This window comes from Coturnix japonica, chromosome Z, assembly GCF_054131305.1.
Source record: "Coturnix japonica strain WE chromosome Z, WE-NBRP24, whole genome shotgun sequence".
Classification (NCBI taxonomy): Eukaryota; Metazoa; Chordata; class Aves; order Galliformes; family Phasianidae; genus Coturnix; species Coturnix japonica.
The window spans coordinates 66,361,894-66,384,942 of record NC_140702.1 but is presented as its reverse complement, the minus strand read 5'-3'; the positions used below and the strand labels follow the sequence as shown (position 1 = coordinate 66,384,942).

Here is a 23,049-nt window from a genome sequence, read left to right as displayed (position 1 = left end):
AGGAACCTGAACCATTATGACAGCTAGCTCTAACAGCTTGGACCAGAGTCCTCAACCACATGGATGAGCCGCTGAGCAGCACCAGGGGTTGCAGAGACCACCATGGACTCCTGCACCATCCATCCACCCCTGTACTATCCATATCACCCATCCTTGCTTGCCCGAAGGAGTCAACCTCCTTCATGCTGCACAAGGCCTTGACTTTTGCTCTCACCATAGTACAGAGATGTGGCCATGAGCTGTCTGGATTGATAAACCCTGAAATGTCTGCAAGAGACAAGGAGATAATGTCTGCATAAAAGTCAGCGGTGTGCCAAGGAGCTCCAGAGCCTGACAAACAGCCCACCAACAGCCCACGCCTGGCAGCTCTTTGCCTATCTCCACATCTGCCTATGCTCCTCTGGAACAAAGTCCTAGGGGCAGGCATCCCAAACTCACCTCTCTGCAGCAGAATCCCACTCCACTCCGGATCAGTCTCCCCGTCCCACAGCGGGCGGTCGTTGGCACAAATAGCTGAAGACACTTGCCAGCCAGGCACCCCCCAGAAACGGCGTGGCTGCCGTGGAATGGCTCCCACCATCACGGTGTGCCTCTGAACCCCTGCTCCGTCCTCTCCAGCTCTTCAGCCTTCACAGCAGCTTTGAGGGGGAAGAAAAAAGGGGGAGATGCAGGGCTGGCGTGATACAGGTGCTCACCAGGAGGAGAAGGGCAGGAGGGTGCTGCCTGCCTGAAGGGTCACATAAGTAGAGATGCAGGTCTTGAGGTCCAGCCTCTCCCAAATGCCATGTGAATCTACAGACCATTTCAGGCAGTACTTTCACCTTATTTTCCCTTTAAATAACAAACACTTTAAGATAAGCAGTGAACTCTCATACCTCGCTTGTGATTTACACTCTTTTGCTTGCTTTCCTGTATGAAAGCTTGAGTATATGAAGAGACCCCTACTTCACTGAGCTTAAACAAGGCTAAGTGCAAGCTGTTGCACATTGCTTTCCAGGACACTGCAGATCACCAGAAACCTCTGGGACTCCAGCTACTTGCTGGTCTCGTGTCCATCCACACTTTCACACACCATGCAGGACATTTTCTGGCCATAGAAAGAAAAATACTTGCAATTGCATTCCTCCACTAAGAGATGCCTGGAGGGGAAGGCAGAAACAGGACCCTGACAGCCCTGAGACTAGAGGCTGGTTCCCCACCAGTGTTCTCCAAAGCATAGACAGCAATCTCTTCACACAGCACTCACCTGCTCAGAGGTGCCCTTTATATATGAAGATCCACAGATGAGTGCAGCTCCCTTGTGGTTATAAACCACCCGCACTGCAGCTTTGATGCCTGGAAGACGGCAAGGAGGAGAATCAATTTGAGCAGCAGCTCATGGTCAACGCTTTCACAGCAAGCAGGAGACCTTGGGCACCTCCACCCTCAGCTCCTCTGCCATAGGACTTCTTGGAAGCTCTGAGCTACAAGAAGCTCTGGGTGAAGGAGAAAGCACTGCCCATTGCTGGGGACTGTGTGCCTCCCTCCCCAACACAGCCTCAGCTGGGGGCTGTCTGGAGGGAAGTTGCTACTTGTCCTATAGGACATCCTGACCACAAGCACTGTCCCAAAGCCTGGAAACAGCAGGGCCAAGCAGATGAACAAAATCCCAGCAGGGATGCTCAGAGGCACCAAATACACAAGTGCACCCCTTTCTAACACCCTGGACCATCAGATCCTACGTTAGCACAAGGAGCACATTGCATGATCTATTCTGCCTCACAAAACAGTCTGTTCCCTCATTCAATTTCTGGTAAAATTTGCAATTAGTCCCAGTTCCCAAGAGCAGGCCAACCCAAAAGCCACCTCCAACAGAGACAGGGGAGGGGCACCCCCAGTGAGCAGCCAGAACAGAGATGCAACATGTCAGCTCCCACGGAGCACTCACAACATGGCAAATCAGCACTGCAGCATAACAACCTCCTGGTCTAAAGCCTCAACAAAAGCTCTTTGTGAAGCTCAACCCCTCCTGGCATTCTGCAGGTGGATGTCTGCAGCCATGGGAGGATGCCGTGCTGCTGACACACCACGCTCTGCTCGTCTAGAATAGGAAAGCTCCGACGCTGGGGAGCTGCTTCCCTTTTCCACCTCCAGGGAAGATCTGCACCACTGCTTCCATGGCACGGTCAGCCACTGGGAAGCAAAATCAGCAAAAGTCAGCAACAGTCAGCACAGGGCGGTGGGTGGAAGCCACATCCTTCCTTTACGTGTCCATGCAGGATAACTTGCAGGTGTAGCCTTTGCTCTTTCCTTCTCTGCCCCACAGCCCTCTGTAGTCACAGCCCTTCCCAAGTCTTTACACAAGCAGGCTGAGCTCTTCGCTTCCCATCAGCAGCTGCTTTGCAGGACAGACTGACACCACACCAGATGAGGTTTCTATGCCAGTCCACAAGGGACGCCAGCACTGGATAGTAGTGCATGCACTTAGCACAAGGGGCTGCATCTCACCTTGCCAACCCAGGTGCCATTGCCCTGAGCATCATGTGGGGAAATATCAGGATTCCATATCCCACCTCAGAAAGTCCAAACACAGAGAGACCAAACTCCTGCAGCCACAGCAGGGATAGGGAGACATCACCAGGACATCTCACCTTCTCTCCCAAAGCCAGGCAACTCCTGATCCCCACTTCTGGAGGCCTGGATGGGGCAGCACTAGGTTGGAGTCCTCACTGCCCCACTCAACAGTATGGATGCCAACTCCTGCATGCAGCACGTGGGGCTCCCCATGTCCAAGCCAGAGGTCCAGCCCCTCCCACACCCAAGCAGCTGTGATTTTGCTGATGTTACACCCCAAACTGTTTCTATGAAATAGGGCTGACTAGGCTTTGACCACAGGGGGAAGCTTGGCAAGAGCTTTTCCTGCTCACACTCAGCTCCCAGGGCAGCTGAAGGAGATGAGCAAGGCAGTCATCTGCCCCAGCCCAGCATGCAGAGAAGCAGGATGGCTGCTGCCAGTGCACAGGCAGAGCTCTGCATCAACTACATGCTGAAGGAGGAGAAATTCCCCCTGCAGTGCCACCAGGGTCACACCTCAGCTGTGGTTCTGCAGGGCTCTCCCAGCACCTGGATCCAGAGCCTTCCCCTCTTCTGATAGCCTTGCCAGTCTTGGGGAAGGGCACAAGACTTTGCCAGCTGTAAGACACAAGATGCTAAAGCACCTGCAGGGAAGGAGGCACAATCCAGGTGCTGGGACAGAGACCCTGTGTTCCCTGGGGACACGGAGCCACCAGACCATGACGCAGGATGACACAGCCAGGTCTGGGGGTCAGGGACATGGCTTACCTGCTGCTTTCATTCCTATTAGCACATCCAGGGGGAACACAGGATAAACAAACCGTGGCCTCAATCTGCTGACAACAGAACAGGATGGCGGGAGAGGAAGGGTCCCCGGCTGGGCGATGCAGCAGCTGTACCGCATGCTGGGATGCAGCCTGCAAAAGGATCTGTTGCTGTTTTAACTGTTCTGCACCACGCATATTGTGGGCTAGAAAGGAAGTGAGGAGGGTGGGAACAGCTCTGCCAGAGTGGGGAGAAAAAATCTGCCAAGGAGCAGCCCTGGGACAGAGGAAGCTCACCCAGCAGAACTACTGGGGCTTTACAGAGGGCGGGTGGCCAGGTCTGAGCACCTGCACTGCCTGAGACAGAGCACCATGACTGCAGGCTGGGGGGGATGAGAAGGCTCCCTGTGCTTTTCAGACAACAAAAAAATCAGAAAAGTAACCCCAAACTGGCTTTTATCCTGCTCCCTCTCCTGGGAAGTGCTAAGGAAACCTTTGCAGCAACGCTGGGAGTGAAGCAGAATCCAAGCAGTACAGAAGGAGAGGGGATGCTGTTACAGGCAAGCACAGAATCACCATCAGTACAGAATACAAGGCAAGAGAAAAGGCGGTGGAAAACTGCTGGAAAGTGACTGTCTGGAGGATAAACCGTAGCTCTGCTGGTCCTATCTGAACCCAGAAAAAGGAAGGAAACCTAACCACAAAAAGCATAAAGCCACAAAGCTCCCTGGCGCAGGCTGAGAGCAGGGCTTGAGAAGCAGAAAGTTTCCAGCACACCCCTGAAGGGCAACACAGGCATCAGAGAATGGCTTCTCCATGGCCTCTGCGAGATTGGGTATGCCACCATCAGGAGAGATATAGATAGGTGACAATGGGGACACTTCCAGCACCGTCCCTGGGAGAGGTGGCAATGGGAGAGAAGGCAGTGAGAGGGACACGATGGAGCAAACAGCGCTTGCAGGGCTGAGTGGGGTGGAGGTGGCTGTGGCACTCCTCTGGGCTTCAGGCTGGGGAGGAAGGAGCTCATGAAGTGGGAAGGAGGCAGAGGGGAGGAGTGAGGATGCAAAGAGAAGGAGTATCCCACTGCAAGGGCAAGCCCTGCTCTCGAGGGCTGTGAGGGAGGCCTGCTGCCACGTTAGATTTATGCAGCTGCAGAGCCTCACTCGGTGCTGGCCCCTGCGCACAAAACAGAAAGGAAGCCCCAGCTCAGGGGCTGGGCAAGGATGGGACAAGAGGCAGTGCCCACATTAAGCTCCTGAAAACCACTATGAACAAACCCCATTCCTCCCTCAGCCACCATCCCAGCACATCTCAGAAGCGTTAGAGACCCCCACATGCTCAGATACTCCCAGTCCCCACCATGGGCTGGGGTCTACCCCACGGTGCCTCCCCAGCCCCAGCTCCATACACAGGTGCCATGGGAGGCTGTGAAAACACTGAGCCTTTGCACCTGGCCAAGCCAGGAGAACACAATGAGAGCTCTCCCAGGAACCCTGGAGGCTTCACCCCTGGAGCCTGGTTTGCCTCACACACCTTGCCTTGGCATTTCACATACCGGCAGCAGCACTGACAATAGCCTGCAGCGGGGAAGGGGGGCTGGCAGGCTCTGCAGGCAGATCCTATATGCGACAGCCACCTGTGTACGGCTTTCCCCCACGTCCAACCCCCCCATACCAGCCTCCCCTCCATGCACGGCTGCCCCTCTCCCCCAGGATAGCACAGTCAAAGAATGAAAAGCAGCTTAAAATCCATCAGGAACATCAAGCTGCTCTCCAAAACCGGCAGCATCCCCTGCCCACCCAGCCCAGCCCAGCCAGGCTCAAACCTCTGCGATGCAGCCTACAGCGATCAACCCGGAGCCCACGGAACCTGCAGCACGCAGAGCGGGGAAATCCCATGCAGCAGCCGCTGGCAGGAGGACAGCCCAGGTTGAGGACAGACCTTTGTCTCTGCCTGCCTGTCTCGATCGCTGCTGGAGGAGGGGGACGAATCGGTGGGGGGGGGGACGGCGAGCAAAGATAACACCCCTAGGAGGGATGTCACAGTCACGTTAATCACTTGGAATTCCAGCCAGCAGAGAGAGCCGGGCGCTGCAAATGTGGGCAGCAAATGGAGATGCTCAAAGCTCTGAAATAATTGGATCCTTTCACAGGAGCCGAGCCCAGAAACCAGCGCAGGAATTCAGTCCCCGATGGAAGTCGTGCGATCGAATAGGCGGAGAGGCAGGCACGGCACACAGCGCTGCGCCGCCGGCTCCGCACCCCCCGCTCCGCTCAGGTGTCTGCCTGCCCGGCTGCACGACGGCACCGCGACGGGGAGCCCCGCGTGGAGCCCGGCCGGGGCCGTCCCCTCCCCAGCCAACTTACTGCACTTGTGGCAAGGTGCAGAACCGCTGCCAACGTGAGACAGGGTTTAGCGGAGGAAAGCGGAGGCCGCGGTGCCCTGCCCGGCCGGGATAGAAGCCCACGGAGCGGAGACCTCCGGAGCTGCCCACCGGCCCCAGCGGGGCGATGCGCGGCGCGGGGGGCTGGCGGGCACGGCACATGCAGGCTCCTGCTCTGCGCCTCAACGGCGATGAAAAGGCACGGAGGCTTCTGCCAGAAAACAAAGAGGCAGCGGCAGAGCTGGGGGTGGGGAAAACTCTCCGCTGCCCGAGAGGATCCCTGCGGAGGCAGCAGGATGCTGCCGGGCTGCACCGCAGCTACTCACCCCCGCCAGCCCGCGGCGGCACCCACTCGCTCGGCGAAGGGACGACGGAGGGTGGGACGGCCGTGGTCCCCTCCCCGAGGACGCGCGGGGTGGGAAGTGCCGGAGGACGCGAGCCAGGCCCAGGACAACAGCTGGCCACCAGGGGAAAATTCCTCCGGGCCGGCTTCTCCAACCCGAACCCGCTGCGCCCTTCCGCCTCGGGGTGACCACCGAGTGCTCCCGAGGGGAAAGTGCACCCACTGCCGAGCACGAGTTGCACCGTGAGCGCAGCGCCGTGGGCTGGGGGACGCAGTGCTGGCACGGCGGGGGTGGTCACCACGGAGTGACAAAGAAACAGCCCGCAGTGGAAAGCGTGTCCATGATCACACTGCATGGGGACACGAGGTGACAGCCCGGGGAGCAGCGGCCATGGGACTGCACAGAGCAGCGTCTCCATCCATGACCTCGGTGCCAACCACAACCCACTGGAGATTTTCTACTATTAGTCACAGACACCCACTCACTGAATGGCCACAAAAAGCCAAATTGATGCTGGTGGAGGGACAGGACCACGTCTGCTCTGCACCCACACATGGGCCATGAGCAGGGCAGCTATATGGTCATTGTCCAAGCAGGACTGGACCACTGCCACACTAAGTGATGCACACACATTAGGATTAACAGCATGAGTCTGATGTGCCATGGGGCAGAACAGCACCCTAGGGTAACTCCTGCATCAGAAGCCCTGAAGAACCATATCCCAACCTGTTTAACATGACCCCAAAGGAAAGGCAAATCAGTTACTGCCAATTCCGGGCCCATCCACCCCCGTCACATGGGAGCATGACCTGACCTCACTGCTCTGAAAGCCCTTCAAGCACCCTCAATGCCTGACCCTGCAGGGCAGCCCAGCTCAGCACCCCCTGCAGCACGCTGCCTATTGCTCCCATCACAGCCCTGTCCTGCACAAACATCAGTGTTTATGGCACCCCTGCGTACATCCCCCTTTGCCTGTGCTCTGTTGCCACAACTGACCCCCAAACTTCCCTTTTTTCTCCACAATGAGCCTCCCTGCACACACACCCCTGAAGTCCAGACAGCGAGTCCCCAGCTCCCATCCAGCAGAGCCACAGCAGCATCACCTTTCCCAACCTCCCTGCCAAGTTACTGCAGAATGTCCAGGGGATGCTGCATTACCTGGAGTGAATCTGAACACAGGCATCAGAGCTACAGATGGAAGAGGGAGCAGTCGGAGTGCCTGCGGTGAGGAGGGTAGCAAAGATTGTGCAGGCAGTGCTGACCCTGTGGGAACCGTCCCTTCTCACCGCAACCCCTCTTGCGATACACTTCCCTTTACCGTAAGTGCCTCCAAGGGAGGTGCCCGGGGCACTCGGCCCGGCGTCATCAAGCTGCAGCCTGCAGATAAGACAGAGGCAGCTGCAGGGACATTCAGCATCAATTCCTCTCCCCATGCGAGACATCCACGTGGCATGGGAGGAAGAGATACCACTGGGGTCCCCACCCAGCTCACCCCTTTCCAGCTGCGATTTAGGAAGCACCATGGCTACAAAGGGCAGAGCAGTGCCTGGGCAAGAATCCAGGATGAGCTATGGACATGTTTGGCTGTAAGGAGCTGCATGCATCCAGGAGGGCTACTGTGAGGAAGGAATATTTCAGCCACAAATTCAATGTGGCTTCCCTTCGGGGAAAGGCAAAATCTCTCCTTCTAGTGGGAACTGAAGGCAAGGGAGCTGCTGGCATTTAGGGAAAGTTGTCACAGCTATCACCTTAACAATTCCTCTGCTGCCCAACCAAATATATAAGTAAAGTCATAGAATCGTGTGACTCTGAAGGGACCCTTAAGGGTCACCCAGTCCAACTCCCCTGCAGTGAGCAGGGAGAGCTACAGCTCTATCAGGTGCTCAGAGCCCCTCCATCCTGACCTTGAGTGTTTCTAGGGATGGGGCATCCAATCTGGGTAGCCTGTTCCAATGCCAACGCTCCTGACCCAGACATGAGCCCCTGTCTGTCTTTGTACAACATTATGGGTCCCTGTACAAACCCCACTCACCACTGCTGCAGTCTGGTTTGCTGTGCTGCTGCTGCTCCAGCTCAGAGACCTCAGTGCTCAAGTATAGTATGAGGGATATCCATGTAACACAATGGGGCCCAGAGCAGTGTTGAGCAGCAACGTGGAGGGGCAGCCAGGGGAAGGTAGTGTGCAGTTCATGCATCAAGATGCAGTCCAGCATCACGAAGCCCAAGGGAAAGGCTGAGATGAACAACTTGAGAAGGGAGCTGTGGACAAACAGAGGCTCATGGGAACATCCTAGACCTTGAAAACCCACATAAAAGTGTCTGGGGAGCCTGAATGCCAGGGGCATCCTTTACCAGATGGGGAGGCACATGTCGCTATAGCTGAAGGTCAGTTCTGCTTAGGCTATGTACAGGCTCTTTGCTCTGTTTTGTTACTCTTGTAGATGGGACTGGGCAAGCGCTAAATTTTGGCACTTGCACACGGGACATAGCCTTCTGGAGCATCAGACACCAGGGTCAAAGTTAGGAGACACAATAAATCACAGAGTGAAGCTCTTTCTGAAGACAAGGCTGGTGAGGCTGCCAGCAGCCAGCCTCGCAGAAGGACAGGATCAGGAAAAGAGCAACCATGAGAATAAAAGGCTGGCAAAGAAACAGAAAATACTGGGAGCAAGTAATTCTTTCCAGACAGTCCTTTAGGCTCATCTCAGCCTCCATCTGCTCCCTATCTGCTCGGGATGGTCAGGCAGCTGAAGCCTTTAGAAAGACTCCTTGTGCCTTCTCCTCTGATTGTCACTGCCTCCAGGACTGGGACAGGCACCATAGGAAAGGTACTTCCAGCCCTGCAGCTGGGGGATAGCATCCTCTCCAGTCCCAAAGAGCATGAGCACCCTCCTGCAGATCACAGCCCATACTCCCAGCAGAAAAGAATGGGTGGTTTACTGTACTGTGCTTTACCACTGTGGTGTTGGAAATGGGCTTTTTATGCTTGAGCAGGGAGGGAACGGCATAGTCCTCTGAGGAGAAAGGTGCTCCAGCTATGAAACATGAACACTAAGCAAAGAGTTGGGTGATGCTGCAGCAACTCTGAAGGTCATGAGAAGGACAGAAAACAAAACGTGAGCTGTGACAATTTCAAGTGCAATGAGGAAGTTTTTTCCTAACATCTAATAGGAATTTCCCTTGGTGCATCTTGTACCATTGCCTCTTATTCTGTTCCTGGACAGTTCCCTGGACAGTCTGTTTCCAGCTCCTCTCCAAAGCCACTGGCACCCCCCATCCCTCTCCCAGCCTACACAGACCTGCTGCTCTCAGCTTCTGCTCCTCTGTTGGCCTCCAGCCTCATCATCTCCATGGTCTCACTTTCAGGTGTCACTGAAGGATGCTGCACTGATTCCCATCCCTCCCAGCCAAAGGTGCAGCCAGGCAGGACAGGAGGTGTCTGCAGCCAGCCCCAAGCAGCAAACCCCTACAGACCTTAGGGACATTGAAACAAGAGACTGACCCCCGTGCAAAAAACAGTGAGGCATGTTTTCAAGTATTTGACCCATAGCTCTGGTTGTCAGAGACACCAAGCACACATCTTAGCATCTGCTGCTAAATATCTAACTCATCTCAAGATGGGAATCCTAAATGCACGGTCTAGAAAGTGTGTTTGTGCCTGTGTGTGTCTGCTGGGATAATTTCTTTCTTCCCATCCATGCTAAGAGAGCAGTAGGATCCAGACAGGACAGAGACCTGCTTGGTCTGTGTGGCACACAGGCAAGCCAGATCCTGGCATGTCCCCACCACCCCACTGCCTGCACCCTGCATGTTACCCTCAGCAACAGAGCCCTGAGGATTCCCCAGCTCCTAGGAAGACCCTGCACCAGGCCCTGGGGCTCTCTGAAAGCCCAGCCCTGCAACAGCACCTGCCCTGTGCTTCCTGCTGACTCACTGCCCTCTGACTCACCCCCTCCTCCTGCCTGACTCACCCGTTTTACCCATCTGTGGGTGGTAGGGCAATGCCACAAGCTCAGTGAGGTAGCAGCAGGGCAGCAAGCTAGTGCCAAGTACCCCTTCTCCCTCAGCACTTGGCAGCAGCAGTGGCACCCTGTCAAAGTGGCAGGGCAGCTCAGAGTGGGAGTGTGCCATGTGCTGAGACAAGGAGCAAGGCTGGGGATGGGTTTCCTCTGGGCTCTGAGGCTGCCTTCCAAGCAAACCCAATGGCTTTATCAGCCCTCCAGCAGCTGGACCCACCTCTGGTTGCAGGGTGGCTACCCAGCACTGCATGGCACAGACGTGGCCCTGGATACAGCCCAGCACACATTCCCACACTGTTTACCTTCACAATTCAGGCACGAGCTTGTTGAAAGCTGGGTTTTCTTGTAGCGTGGCTATGGTAACTCAGCATCAGCCAGCACTGCAGTCCCTGCAGTGCACACAGGTTTGGTCAGTTCCTCAATCTGAATGGTGGAAGCCATGTACACGATGCATAGCTTCACGTACACCTGTCCTCCATGAGACCATTTCTCAGACTGGGAATTCCTTCAACAGCAGAAACCCAAAAAAATAAACAGGCTTTGCTCCACATCCTTTCCTCCCCACCATCTCTTTCCAAGGGCTCCTCAGCTGATCTCTCCTCCAGAGGTGACAGAAGGCAGATCACCCATCACTGCTGCTTGCTGTGCTGGAACACCAGGCTCAGCAAGCAACTCTGTGGAGCAGAGCATATCCATCTGCGTCAAGGAGCACATGCCCAGGCTGTTCCTCTTGCTGTAGCAACACAGGCTTTGCTGGTACTGCAATAGCATGAGGTGGTTGAACATCACATATCCAGAGGGGTCACGCAGACCCAGACATATTGGGGGCCCTTCCATTGGAGAATTAGGACCAGGCTAAACCATTCTCCCTTTCCTGGAGGCATTTAAGGCCAGGCTGGATGGGGCTGAGAGCAACCTGGTCTAGAGTGAGGTGTCCCTGCCTATAGTAGGGGATTGGTACTAGGTGATCTTAAAGCTTACTCTAAGCAATCCCCTGCAACTACCTCATGCCCTGCTTTTGCAGCCCATGCAGCTGAAGACCAGCAGAGCAGCCCTCCAAGGCACAATCACAGGACCTCACTGCCTTGTAACACCACATTTCAGGGCAGCAAGGTGGGAGCCATCAGCAGAGATATTTATTCTCTTGAAGTCTCTAAGTCAGTAGCATGCTTCTGCCAAACAAAATGCCAAAGGGCAGTGTGAGAGGTGAGGATTTGGGGCAATTACAGGAGGAGTACAGGTTTTCTGAATGCTGATGCTAAGCAGCTTTGCTGAGCAGCAGTAAGTACACAAAGTTGGTGCACACAGCTTGTTAGTCTGACATCCACTGAGGTGAACAGATTCTATCATTTCCAGGAGCCTCAATATCAGGCTTTTCTATTCCAGGCTCTCCTCAGAGTAGCTCTGTGTTCACCACATTTCCCCTTGCAGTACTTGAAAAAAACAGAGCAGCTGACTGCTCTGGGGGCTGCAGTGACCCCATGGAGCTGCCAGAGAGGACAGAGCCTGTGACAGAGTCTGTTCCCCTCCCAGCATCGCCTCTCTGCCAGTGCCCAGGGAGATGAAATAGCTGAAGCTGGCACCAGCACTTGCGGAGCATTCCCCAGGACCACTTTCCATCTCCTAGACAGAGCACAATGAAGCATCAGCCCTTTGTTCCAAAAAACCACATCCAAGGTCATCCAATCCAATGTAAGGATCAAATGCAGAATTTCTTAAAATAAAAGCTTAGATCAGGGAGCATACCCGTGGTGAGGGATGGAGCTGAATGGCTGAGTGCCTGCTAACCAAGCCTGTGAAATGTAAGGACTGGCTTCCTCTTCTGGTCAGTAACACAAATCTGAGTTTACTAAAATTGGAAAGCCCACCGTGTGGCTTGCAGCTGGCGCTCACCCTTCCTGCAAGCTGCAAACCCCTATTGTCTTGGCAGCCCAGATCAAATCTCCCTCTGCGAGGGGATGCTCTTGTTGACTCAGCACATCCTGCAGCCCTGCACACATCCTGGGTGGGCTGGCTCACACCGGTCAAACCTCAGGATGGAAATGAACCGTGTCCTCCTTCTACCTTGCTGCAGGAAGAGAAAAGGAGGATTCTGTCATCCCTTCCCTAGTTTCTTCTGCTAGCCCTTCTGTTGCTGTGCCCCACGTGGTATCCAGAACAGACAATGCAGCCCCACCACTTCCCCCTGGATCAAAAGCCATTCCCCTTCCAGGAGGTTCTTTCTTCCTTTTTCCAACCAACTTCACACCAGGATCCTTCCAATTTAATCAGTCCCCTCATTCCTCCAGGGGAAAGATCCTGCTACTTTTGCCCTGATCAGTTCCATGCTCTCACCTTGACCGGGTGTACCCAGACACCATATGTGCTGCTCTCTGGCCAGCAAAGCACTTCTTCAATGCAGAAGGATGCTCCACACATTCACTAACAGCCTTGAAAGCAGGGACAGGAATGGCACAGCTCGATCACTTTCACAACAAGGAGTGAGATACGGGAAAATAACAAAATGGAGCCACTGCAAAATGCAGAGAGAAGGTGAGAGCTGAGTATCTGACCCTGTACTCAGTATCTGCCCTGTACAGAGCATTCTGTACTCTTTTGTTTCAGCTCACAGCTGAGCTTCCTCTCTGGTCCTAGAGCTCCCTATGCACCCACTCTCACTGAATTCCACCATCTCTTCTCTCTCTGCTCCACTTCCAACAGTGCTGCTGCGTCCCAGCAAAGGGGTCTCCCCCACCTTTCTATTTCAAAACACTGTGAAAAGCTCAATCCATTCCCTCTGTTCTTATCCCAACCCTTGGGGCACTGCCTCAAAATCTGCACAGAAGCAAAGCCAGTTAGAAAATCCATCGTAGATTCCACAACAGAAGAATACTGACCATTTGCTGGTGGCTTGCAGGATGCAGTGAGGGGAAAAAAAGAAAAAAAGACATCTTAAATCATCTTCATCCTCCATAGAAACTACTACCAAGCAATGCAAGCAAGAACTCTGCAGAGAAATGGAGATGAGTTCAAAACCCTTCGTGGTGCTTGCCCTCTGGTTTATTACCAAATGAGCTTTAAGCAGTCAGATTCAGACATGCAAGGAATAGGGGTGAGGAAGGAAGCAGGGTGGACTATCCCTTAGTCCCCCCTGCAGGGACCTCTCTCTGTTCCTGCCCTCAGGAACAAAGCACAGACAGCAAGGGGTGTCACAGAACTACTGCTAAGCTCTCCTGACCCCTGCCTGTGCAGATAAGCTCAGGCCTGTGCTGGAGTAGCAGCCCATAAATCAGATACTGGAAAAAGGCACAGTCAAGGGATTGCTTGTGGGTGTGCAGAGGGAGTTGTAGACAGCTTCCCCTGGCAAAGCAGGCTCCCTGCCACAAGAGAAGGTAGTGTGGGACAGGGCTGCTTTGCAGCACCCAAAAATGCCAACTCTGCAGCAGACAGAGCAGGCTTGCGCCATCGCAACCCAAAACACCACCTCTGCAGACAGGATGGGGCAGGGCCACCTTGCAGCACCCCGAAGTGTCATTTCCTACCAGCTGCTGCAACATCCCCTCCTCCCCTTACTGGTCAGGTTCTGCCCCTCCCTGCTGCCCACGTCACGGGGAAACTGAGGCACGGTGTGCTGTCCCTGCCCCAGGGAAGGGAGCAGGCAGGCAGCACCCAACACCAGCGAGTGGGGTGAGGACAGTGAGAAACCCCACCCCTGGGCAGTCCAAGGAGAGTCTCTCTGCTACAGGGCAAGCATGGAGCATTCCTGAAGGGCTGGGCATTGGGATGGGGTGGGAGATGTAGGGTGGACATCAGCCCAACAGCATGCTTCTGTTGGAGGGGCAAAGAAATGGCAGTGATGCCCATCAGTCAATGTGGGGAGCAGTTGCTTTCTGCCAAACAAAAAGAAGGAAGTCACTTGGCACAACCTGGTACGAGGGGATCTGCCCTTCTGCCACCTCCACCCAACTGTGCTGTCCAGCTCAGTGGAGTCACCGATAGAAAGACACACAACTATAGTGCACTGCTTAGATACAGCTCTCTTGGCATCTTGCCTCGGGCTCCTACCCCCAGGTCACTGCGCTTCATCCTCCTGGGCACTCCAAAGAGCAGACCCATCCACCCCCCTCCCTGAGAAATGTCTTCACATGAAATCTGCTGCTGTTGCCACACAAAACATCAAATCACTGCCAATATCTTTGCCCCAGCTCAATTTCCCAGGACACAACATATTAGATTAAATTCATTATCCCCTATCACTTTATGGCACAGTCTTTTCATTTCTCTCTTAACACACATCTGAGACATATCAAGTTTCAGACAGGCTCACTGCAATGGAAATTTTCCGCTCTTTCCTTACAAGAATTACAAGTGATGCCTTTTCCTTCTGCTGCTCCTCTTGAAGGTTCACTTTTGAACAGAAATTGACTTTTTTCTCCATGCCAACACTTCGGTCGCACCTTTCCCAGGCTCTGGAGGGCAGTGTTCTCTCCACTGCTGGTGCAGCTCCACTGACAACATTTGGAGCTGTACTGCAAGGAAGCTTCCAAGAGTGAGATGTGTTTCCCTTCCCAAGCAGCGAGCACAGGCATTTCCTGGTAGAACTGCTCCTCCTTGCTTCCACACCCCCTGCTAACTGACAGGCCTCTGATAGAAGCTTCATACCGGAAGCACCACTGAATTCTGTTCAGATTCTCTAAATTCTGTAAAGAAACAGAATTAGAGAGCCGTAATCTATAATAAATCACTTACTGAGCCGCCAGGAAGAGCTGTGCAGGAGAAAGAGGGAGGGCTACTTCCAACCTGAGGTCTGCTTCCTCCACAAATCCAAGCCACGAAGCAGCCCTGCAGCTGCAGGAAACAGGCACAGCAGCCAAAGGAGCACTGTCAGCTCAATGCCACAATTCTCATTTTCTCTCTACCAAGATTTATCACATGGCCAGGACAAATCACTGCAAATACCTTTAGATTGCAGGCTGTCAGCCTCAGGGAAAGGCCAGCAAACCAATCCGAGACAACAGGCCTGAGAATGTTCTAGTTCCTCAAAATCTGATGGTATTTAGAAGGCCTGGGTAGCATGTACAGAACAGCGACTGGCAGGTTGAAGGAGGAGATTCTGCCCTTCTGCTCTGCCCTCATGAGACCCCACCTGGAGCACTGCTTCCAGTTCCAGAGTCCCCAACATATGCAGGTCCAGAGGTGGGTCACAATCAGAGGGGTTAAGCACCACCCGTATGGGGACAGGCTGAGAGAGCTGGAGCCATTCAGCATGGAGAAGAAAAGGCTCTGGGGGGATGTTACAGTGGCCTTCCAGTACCTGATCCTACAGGAAAGCTGTACCCTTTCCAGCAGTGGCAGCATGAAGCTTGATGTCAGTATCCAAAAGGACATTGGCTATTTTCTCAGTGACACCACTCAGCTCTGTGCCCCCATCCGACTACCTGCAGGTGATGGCAATGAAGTGCAGCACATAACCCCACACAGAACTTTCTGAACCTCAACACCGCAGCTGGAAATCCAGCTGAACCTCCACCGCAGGAGGAAATCTCTGTTGGCTGCTTCTCCATAAATGCTTATTCCAGTGCAGCACGTTTAACTCCTCCCCAGATCAGGAGCCAAGTGCGTGACCCCAGTGCCCTGGGGCTTTTCTGGTCCTTTGTGCTGTGCTTAAAAACATACTGCGTGAGAAGGAAAGACAGAAAAAGAGGGAGTAGTGCTGCCAAGATGACACAGTTCTAACTCATCAGGTCACAGTGCCCAGGATCTTGAGAACCTTAGACAAGATTTCAGCATGCAAGGTGCTGAATAAATGGAAAATAACACTCTCTGCCCCAGAAACTGGCAATCCATGCCCCAACATGCACACATCACAGAGCCTTCCCCATCAGCTCTGCTACCACTCATGTACCGGAGGCCTCTGTCTGGAGGAGCGATCAGAAAAAACAGGCTGTGAAAATGGGGGTCAGAGTGAACTGCTGCTCGGCTCGGTGGATTTTGACCACTCTCTGCCAATCATTCCTGCCCTTAAAATATTATGATGGATTGCAAACAGTGACATGGCTTTCAGTGGAATTTCTGAGGCTTAGTACCCTGCTTCAGTGCAGGAAGCTCAGGCAAGGACCATGATATATGTGAACACAGGGCTGTTTGGGCAGCTCACACACAGCCATCCTTCCCATCCAGCTGCACAAACCCTGTCCATAGCACACACAGCAGCACACACAGCCTCATAACCACCAATATGTCTGACCAGCAAAAGCTCAGAGCATCCTCTGGACATGGGGCAGGCCTCTTGCTGGACTGGGGACTGAGCACAGTAACACACTGCCAGCCTGACCTTTGGGAGGTGTAGTGAGAGAGGCTTACTGCTCACACCACGATCTGTGTCAGGATGGGCAAGCTGTGCCTGCTGCCCATCACTGCTGTCCCATACTGCTGTCCCCCTGGCCCCCACCCAAGGCTTCAGGCTCATGACAGAGGACAACACACACAGTGAGCAGTGATGGCATTTCCTGCTTCCTTCAGTACCAGAAGTCAGTGTCTGGCAGGGAGTCTGCCCAAAAGCAGCTTCACAAGTGCTCAATGGGCCCCTTACCTGCCCAGGGGCCCCACACCGTATCACAGGGCTCATCAGAGAGCCTGCTCCCACCGGAGCACAGCTACCCTGCAGCAAGGCAAACCGGCTGCACGAGATGGACGGCGTGCGGCAGGCCGGGCTCCCTCAGAAGATGCAGGTACTGCTGGGCCCATCGATTAACTGAGGATGAGCAAAGGCAGCAGGGTGACACTGCCCTCCATGACTCAGTGGGAAGCTCAGGTGACTGGTTTCCTGCCGGCCAGGCCTGCTCTGCAACTCCAGGCTGCAGCTGGAACAACGCTGAGGGGAGAAGGAGAGGACAAAGCACCCTGCTCCCCTCCCAGGGCCCACCAATGGCAGCTGTAGGTGCCATGGGAAACTGGGGGTGCCGAGGCCTGCATCAGGATGCACGGCCACAGCATGGGCTGCTGAAAGCATGGGTTGCCATGGCAATCCCCCCAGCACAGCCTGCTGCCTCCCTCCTTTGTCTCTGCTCCCCTAGGCCGTGCTGTGCACTTCCACCGCCCCACACCAGACCTCAGTACGGCATCTGACAGTGCCTCCAGAAGCCCCTGTCCCTGACACAGAATGGCTATCCACACCTCAAAAAGCCCAGCTCGGCCTATCTTGTGGCAGCACCAGGCTGTACCGAAAGAGAAGACCCAGGCTCTTTTTGCAGAAGCTCAGCAGACATATTGAGGATGGCAAGCCTGTGCTTTCCAGTCCCAGCCTTTTTCCACTGGAGGAGGAAGTTCTGTGCTGCCTCACTTAACCTCGCTGCGGCTTGAACTGGAGACAAGATCCAGATCTGCTTTCTGTCCTAAAAACTGTTGTTTGCTGTTGCTATATGGAATTATATGGTTACTCAGCCCAGCATGTGAGCACAGCTCCTTGCTCCCTCTCCTCTGACACGGGTGGGAGATGCAAGGAAAGACAAAGCACCCTTCCAATCTATACACAATATCTGCATGATACAAACATATATATATAGGTGAATATTCGGTATTCAACTAATACCTTTAGGTGAATGAATTTAATAACAGAATGAATAAAACAACACTTCTGAAAGTTCTGCTTTTCTACCCTCTGCTGCTTTCTCTGCCCATCCCCAGGAGGAACAGGGCCCACCATAACTGGTTACATCACTTGAGGCTTAGGGCTGAAGTCTTGGTTCTTATCCAGGATGAGTCACAGAGCTCAGAATGTGCAACTTCCTTCTGAAACCATCAGATGTGTCTCATACAGGCTAAAAATAAAGATGGGCCAAAATTGCAGATGCATCCTTGCGCAGCACTCAGGTGACAACAAACTGTCTGAGCAATAGAAACCACAAAGTCCAGAGATGCCCTGAATTCCTGTGTATATACATAAGGGAGAGGCCAGGAGGTCTCACCTTGTGCCAGACAGGAGGAAGTCAGCAGCAGATGCTGTGTGGATAACTAGCCATGCAGAGAAGGACAGAGCCCTGTTCTCATGGGCCTGGGTGAACATCCACACCCAAAGGTACTGCAGAAGACTTCAATTGGTGCTGGATGCATCTACAAAGGCAGCAGGAACCAACTAACACAAACAAGAGGGAAGCTAAATTTTTGGCAGGTGAATGCTGGAAAGCTGGAGGATGGCAACCAGACAATGCAAAGGTTCAAAGGGTGCTTGGTATGAGGACTGAAGTATATACAGGCCACAGCTATATCTGATATGGAAAGGATTTGAGTGAGACACTTTATATAAGTGAAGAATTCAAAGTTCTTCTGAATCCCAAGACATTACACATCCGCAAGACCTTTACAGTCTAGGACACAGTCTAGGCTTTTACGTAGCAGGACTATACACAGACAGAGGCTGAAAGAGACATCTGTAATGTTCAGAGGCTGAAAATTAGCCCCAGCAGATGATCCTCTGCTCCATTCTCGAGGGCAGTGAGAACTGAACAAGGATCCAGCTGTCCAACACTCCCAAGAACAGGATCTCTGAATCTCCAACCTACTTACAGTAGAGATGGTAGGGCAGGGTGGATTCCTTGCATAACTCCAATGTGAATACTGGTGGGTCCCATCCCTGAAGGACGAGGAGCATTTCCTGGAGGTTTCTACTTTGAAGAGGACCAAGGGGCAGTGGGAGCCTAAATGTCTAAAAGCAGGCTAGGGGAGCAATGCTAGGCCAGCCACCTTCTGCTGAACGTATAACCTCTGGTTTACTAGCTCTTTGAGTTTTCCAGCAGGGCATCGTGTCCCATTCCTGATGGAAACACTGCAAATCTACTCAAAGGACATCAAGCTATATGAGGTTACTGCCAGTTGCACTGAACTAAATTAGCTTCATGGGAGGTTCAAGTTGTATATAAGGAAATATATATTCTCAGAAAGAGTGGTAAGACATTGACATTATCTGCCTAGGGAAGTAGTGGAGTCACCGTCCTGGAGGCTTCCAAGAAATGTGGAGAAGTGGTACTGAGGGACATGTGTTAGTGGGCATGGTGGGGATGGGTTGGCAGTTGGATTAGATGATTTTGGTGGTCTTCTCCAAACTTAATGATTCTATGACTCTAACAAGATTAACCCAGCCCAAATATAACCTCCCTGGTATTATCTGGTTTAGGTGATAGCCAAACCAGAAAAAAGAGGTTCATGCTATGACCAGGCAGTGGGAAAAGCTGTTGCTTTACATACACATAGGAGGTCTGTCATTTGGGGAGGCATAAAGCTCTCTCTCTAGTTATCAGGGAAGGGAAAATAAGTAGATCCAATATGGAGATTCCCACGTTAAAACACCTCTGGTCACAAAGCAGGCAAGCACTGAGAGAGTTCTGTGCTCAGATCTTCAGGCAGCAAAACACACCTATTCGCTGGTTGTAGCCATATAATACACCTCCATCACTAGGAAAGATGTAGGATCACAGCAAGAATCAAGCATTACTGACCACCATAACTCAGCTAAATAAAAGGGCTGCTATGCTGCTGCCTGTCTGTGTGACAGGCAAAGCTCATGCAGAGCTGACAGGAATGAAGGACTCGTTCCTCCCCTGCTGTTAATGTTCCAGGTGAATCTACCCCTGCCTTACTGCCTGCAAGTCCCACTTCAGCATCTGGCTGAAGGAAATGGGAAAGAAAAGATGGCCTGAGGCCCAGTCTCCACTTGTCTCTGGCCTGGCCCCAACTTCCCTTGGCAGGCACTTAGAGGAAGAGCTGTACAGCCTGGGCAGTCACGTGTGCTAAGCAATGGCTTCCCTCTGAAATCTTTTTTGGCCAAATTGCACCTGAGCTCTGGGCAGAGAGGCTCTGTACTGCAGTTCCCCCAGGGCACCATTTTTTCAGGTGAAGGACAACAAGCAGCAGAAACTAGCAGCTGGGAAATCCTCCTGCTCAATGCTGCTGGTGGAGAGAAGTACAAGTTCAGCGAGCAGCACAGACAGCAAGTTCCCAAGGGCTTAAAATACATTGCCCTTGAGCTTGCAATGTTGCGCAGGGCTCAACAGCCTTAGCAGCACAGGTGACAAGAACCCAGGCTCTGCCAGCCCAGTGACACCTGCTGCACAGAGGGATGGAGGAAAGGCAAGAAAAAGGGATTGTGGTCCCAGGCCTCCTCAAACAGTCCTGGAGGAGGAAAAAAAAACAATACCAATTAAACAGGTGCTAACCTGAGAGTAGGCAAAACAGAACAGCAGCTCTCAGCATCTGCAGCGTGGTTTTGGGGATGCTTGTTCTGGCTCTGTTGGGTCACCTGGAAAGACAAAGGCAAGGTGCAGATATGTGTTAAACTCAGCAGATAAATAATCTGCCTCCACAAGACAACTTTCCCAGCACTGTCTGGTCACATTCCAAGCCAAGAAGTTTGACAGCACATGCACAGAGCTGAGAAGCCCTGAGCAACCCAGTACTGTGATGATTCTCTTTGCTCTTTCACCCTTTCTAAGGCTGCCCCTACAACCAGGCTCCTGCCACTGTCACCCCAGTCACCCATGTGAGTCCAGGCTGGTCTCCTCAAAGAGCCAGAGCTGGATTTCAGACAGCACTGCTGCAGTCGAGCCCCTTATCTCAAGCTTAGTGGGATGCCATGGCTTTATTCCTCTCTACTTCTACAGTTGCACTTTGCTCCACCTCTGTGGGTGCGCAGAAGAAGGTTTGGGAGGAACCAAGATTTCCAAGGAAACTTCTGACTCAAAGAAAAGAGAAAACCATTGAGTTTGTGGGACCAGGTTCGCCGGAGCTTACAGCCACCTGACTCGCTCGGTCAAAGCAGCAAAATGGAAAAACAAAGGAGAAGAGCAGGTCAGAAAAGATGGCTCCAGGGAGCAGAGGGGGCAGGTGCTGCAAACAGGATGGATGGGAAACGTGCAGCTGCTTTACAGGGACCCACACGATCCACCACAGGAAGGGTTGCTGGGTGCAGTGCCAGGTGGAAAGCAATCAGAATCCCCCATAGAAGACTTCAACTGCCAAGTCACCCACAGTGACACTCCGTGAGCCATCTGTTAACGTACAAATAGTTCCCTTTGGGATTTCACCCACATTGCCCTTCACACCTGTCCAGTTTCAGACTCATTAAGCCCTCCAGCCACTGAAGGATTCAATAACTTCAACACAGTTATGATGACCGCCTTCATGAGAATGCTATTTTTCAAACCAATATGGCTTCACTTTTTCCTTTCTCATCTTCTATCACACACATAGGTTGACACATCTTCTCATTCTGTACGCAGAGAATCCTTTGGAGCCCCAGACACCATGGAAATCCTCACTGTGTGACAATGCTACCAAACCTCGTGGGAGAAGAGATCAAGCAGCCCACAATGACAAAGGCAGGGAAAGGAATGGGGATGTGTTGGGAGACTTAGAATCACAGAATAGCTTGGGTTGGAAGGGGCCTCAAGGCCAACCTCCTGCTGTGGGCTGGCTGCCCCTACCAGATCAGGCTTCCCAGGGTCCCATCCAACCTGGACTTGAATGTCTCCAGGGATGGTGCACCCACAGGTCCTCTGAACAGCCTGTACCGTTTTGAGCCTTGCAACACTGACTTTCAGGAGTCAAACCAGCAGCCACCCCCTCACACTGCCCTTAGATTCAGGGACAGTGACTAAGCCCGAAAAGAACAGGTCTGGGTGTCCATGCCCTCTGCCAGCAGCACAGCAAGGCTGAGGCTGAGTACAGCAAAGCCTATGAGCTGCCCTTTCTTTCGAGGCCAGCTGAGTTTGGTGGGGGAGCTCCCTCCCCTGTACTCAGGAACAGAGAAGACCTGAAACTGCCAAGGGAATGCGGACTGGGAAAGCTCAGCACGTACTGCAGGGAGCACACATGGCTTGGGCATCGAGATCAGATGAGGGGCTGCCAGGGCAAAGCAACCATCCCACAGGTAAGATCAAAGCTATGCTGAGGAAGAACAGAGCACAGGGAGCTCCCCGGCCCAGCCTGCTGCCAGGTGAACCGTGCTTGAAAGCGCTCCCACAACCCGGCACGGGGCACAGCCAGCAGTTTCCCTTCCCGCAGGAAGCCCTTCTGGCGTGCAGGCTCACAGCAAGCAGCGAAGGGCCGCGAGCCTCGGCCGGGAGCCAGAGGACGCTGAAGCCGCGTTGCAGCCGCAGCGTGACCCAGAGCCCGGCTCCCGCTCGGGGCCCCACGTCCCGGCGCTGCGGAGCTGCCGGGAGGCGCAGCCCCCGCCGGGCCCTGCCCGGAGCCGGCACACAGCGGCACTGCGAGACAGCGGGCAGCGGCGCTTCGGGGCGGCCGAGCCCCGCGGGTCCCAACGCCGTTCCGAGGGGCTGAGCCGCCAGCAGCCGCACACACACACGGGGCCGTTTCCTCCCGGCTCCACCTGCAGCGCCCCGTACCCTCGGTGCCTGGCTGCGCTGAGGCCCGGCTGCCCCGTCCCCGCTCGCCCTCCCGAGCAGCAGAGGGCAGCAGGGCGCAAAGAGCCGGGATCAGCCGCGTCCCCCCGGCCGGGCCCTGCAGCGCCGGTGCCACGGAGCCCCGCAGCCACGGCCGCAGGGCGGCTTATAGCGAGGGCCATTGCACTGCAGCCACCCCCGAAGCTTCTGGAACCGACGGGGCGCATTAACCCATTCACCGCCGGGCATCGCCCCCCACCCCCAGTGCTCGGTTCGGTTCGGCCCGTCTCGGCCCGGTTCCAACCCATAATACCGCCCCGCCGGACCCACCAGCGCCCCCTCCTCCTCCTCCTGCTCCGCCGCGGCCCTGAGTGCTGCCGGGCTCCGGCCGCTCCTTCCGGGTGTCCGCCAGGACACGCCCCCTCGGGCCGCCTCTCGTCTCTGATTGGTGCTGCGGGCGGGGCTCGGGGACGGCTGGGGTCCGACGACCAATGAGAGCGCGGGGAGGGGCTGACGGTCAGCCCTGTAGCCCCGCCCCCTGCCCGCCCCCTCCACGTGCGGGTGTGTGATGACAGCGGGGACGGGGCGGGCGCGCACAGCGCGGCTCCTCAT

The 23,049-nt window shown here is 54.1% G+C and overlaps 3 protein-coding genes across 9 annotated transcripts in view; 1 reads left to right on the top strand and 2 right to left on the bottom strand.

The window, feature by feature from the left end:
* ATOSB (atos homolog B) overlaps positions 1–638 on the bottom strand; it is a 6,628-nt gene extending 5,990 nt beyond the window's left edge. For both annotated transcript variants that reach the window (XR_014939254.1, XM_085528486.1), the window contains exon 1: positions 439–638. The gene's annotated coding sequence lies outside the window, so the exon portion shown is untranslated. The remainder of the gene's footprint in view (positions 1–438) is intronic.
* On the bottom strand, positions 602–23,049 carry LOC146754156 (uncharacterized). Its single transcript, XM_085530096.1, has 5 exons — positions 22,768–23,049; positions 20,254–20,336; positions 3,322–3,470; positions 1,247–1,335; positions 602–727 (listed from the first exon to the last, which is right to left on the bottom strand). The coding sequence occupies exons 1-5, from the start codon at positions 23,047–23,049 to the stop codon at positions 692–694; spliced, it is 639 nt and encodes a 212-aa protein (XP_085386222.1). The 3' UTR covers positions 602–691.
* UNC13B (unc-13 homolog B) overlaps positions 21,434–23,049 on the top strand; it is a 210,299-nt gene continuing 208,683 nt past the window's right edge. For all 6 annotated transcript variants that reach the window (XM_085528481.1, XM_085528479.1, XM_085528476.1 and 3 more), the window contains exon 1: positions 21,434–21,965. In XM_085528481.1, coding sequence (XP_085384607.1) covers positions 21,866–21,965 — 100 coding nt within the window. In that variant the 5' untranslated portion in view covers positions 21,434–21,865. The remainder of the gene's footprint in view (positions 21,966–23,049) is intronic.

Bases quoted from the DNA above. Each gene is read 5' to 3' on its own strand.
- LOC146754156 (XM_085530096.1), bottom strand. From the start codon at position 23,049: ATGAGGAGCCGCGCTGTGCGCGCCCGCCCCGTCCCCGCTGTCATCACA. The intron at 3,471-20,253 runs GTTAGCACCTGT...ATCCTTTTGCAG, and splicing joins TCTGTTTTGCCTACTCTCAG to GCTGCATCCCAGCATGCGGT. The intron at 1,336-3,321 runs GTAAGCCATGTC...GCCGTCTTCCAG, and splicing joins AATAGGAATGAAAGCAGCAG to GCATCAAAGCTGCAGTGCGG.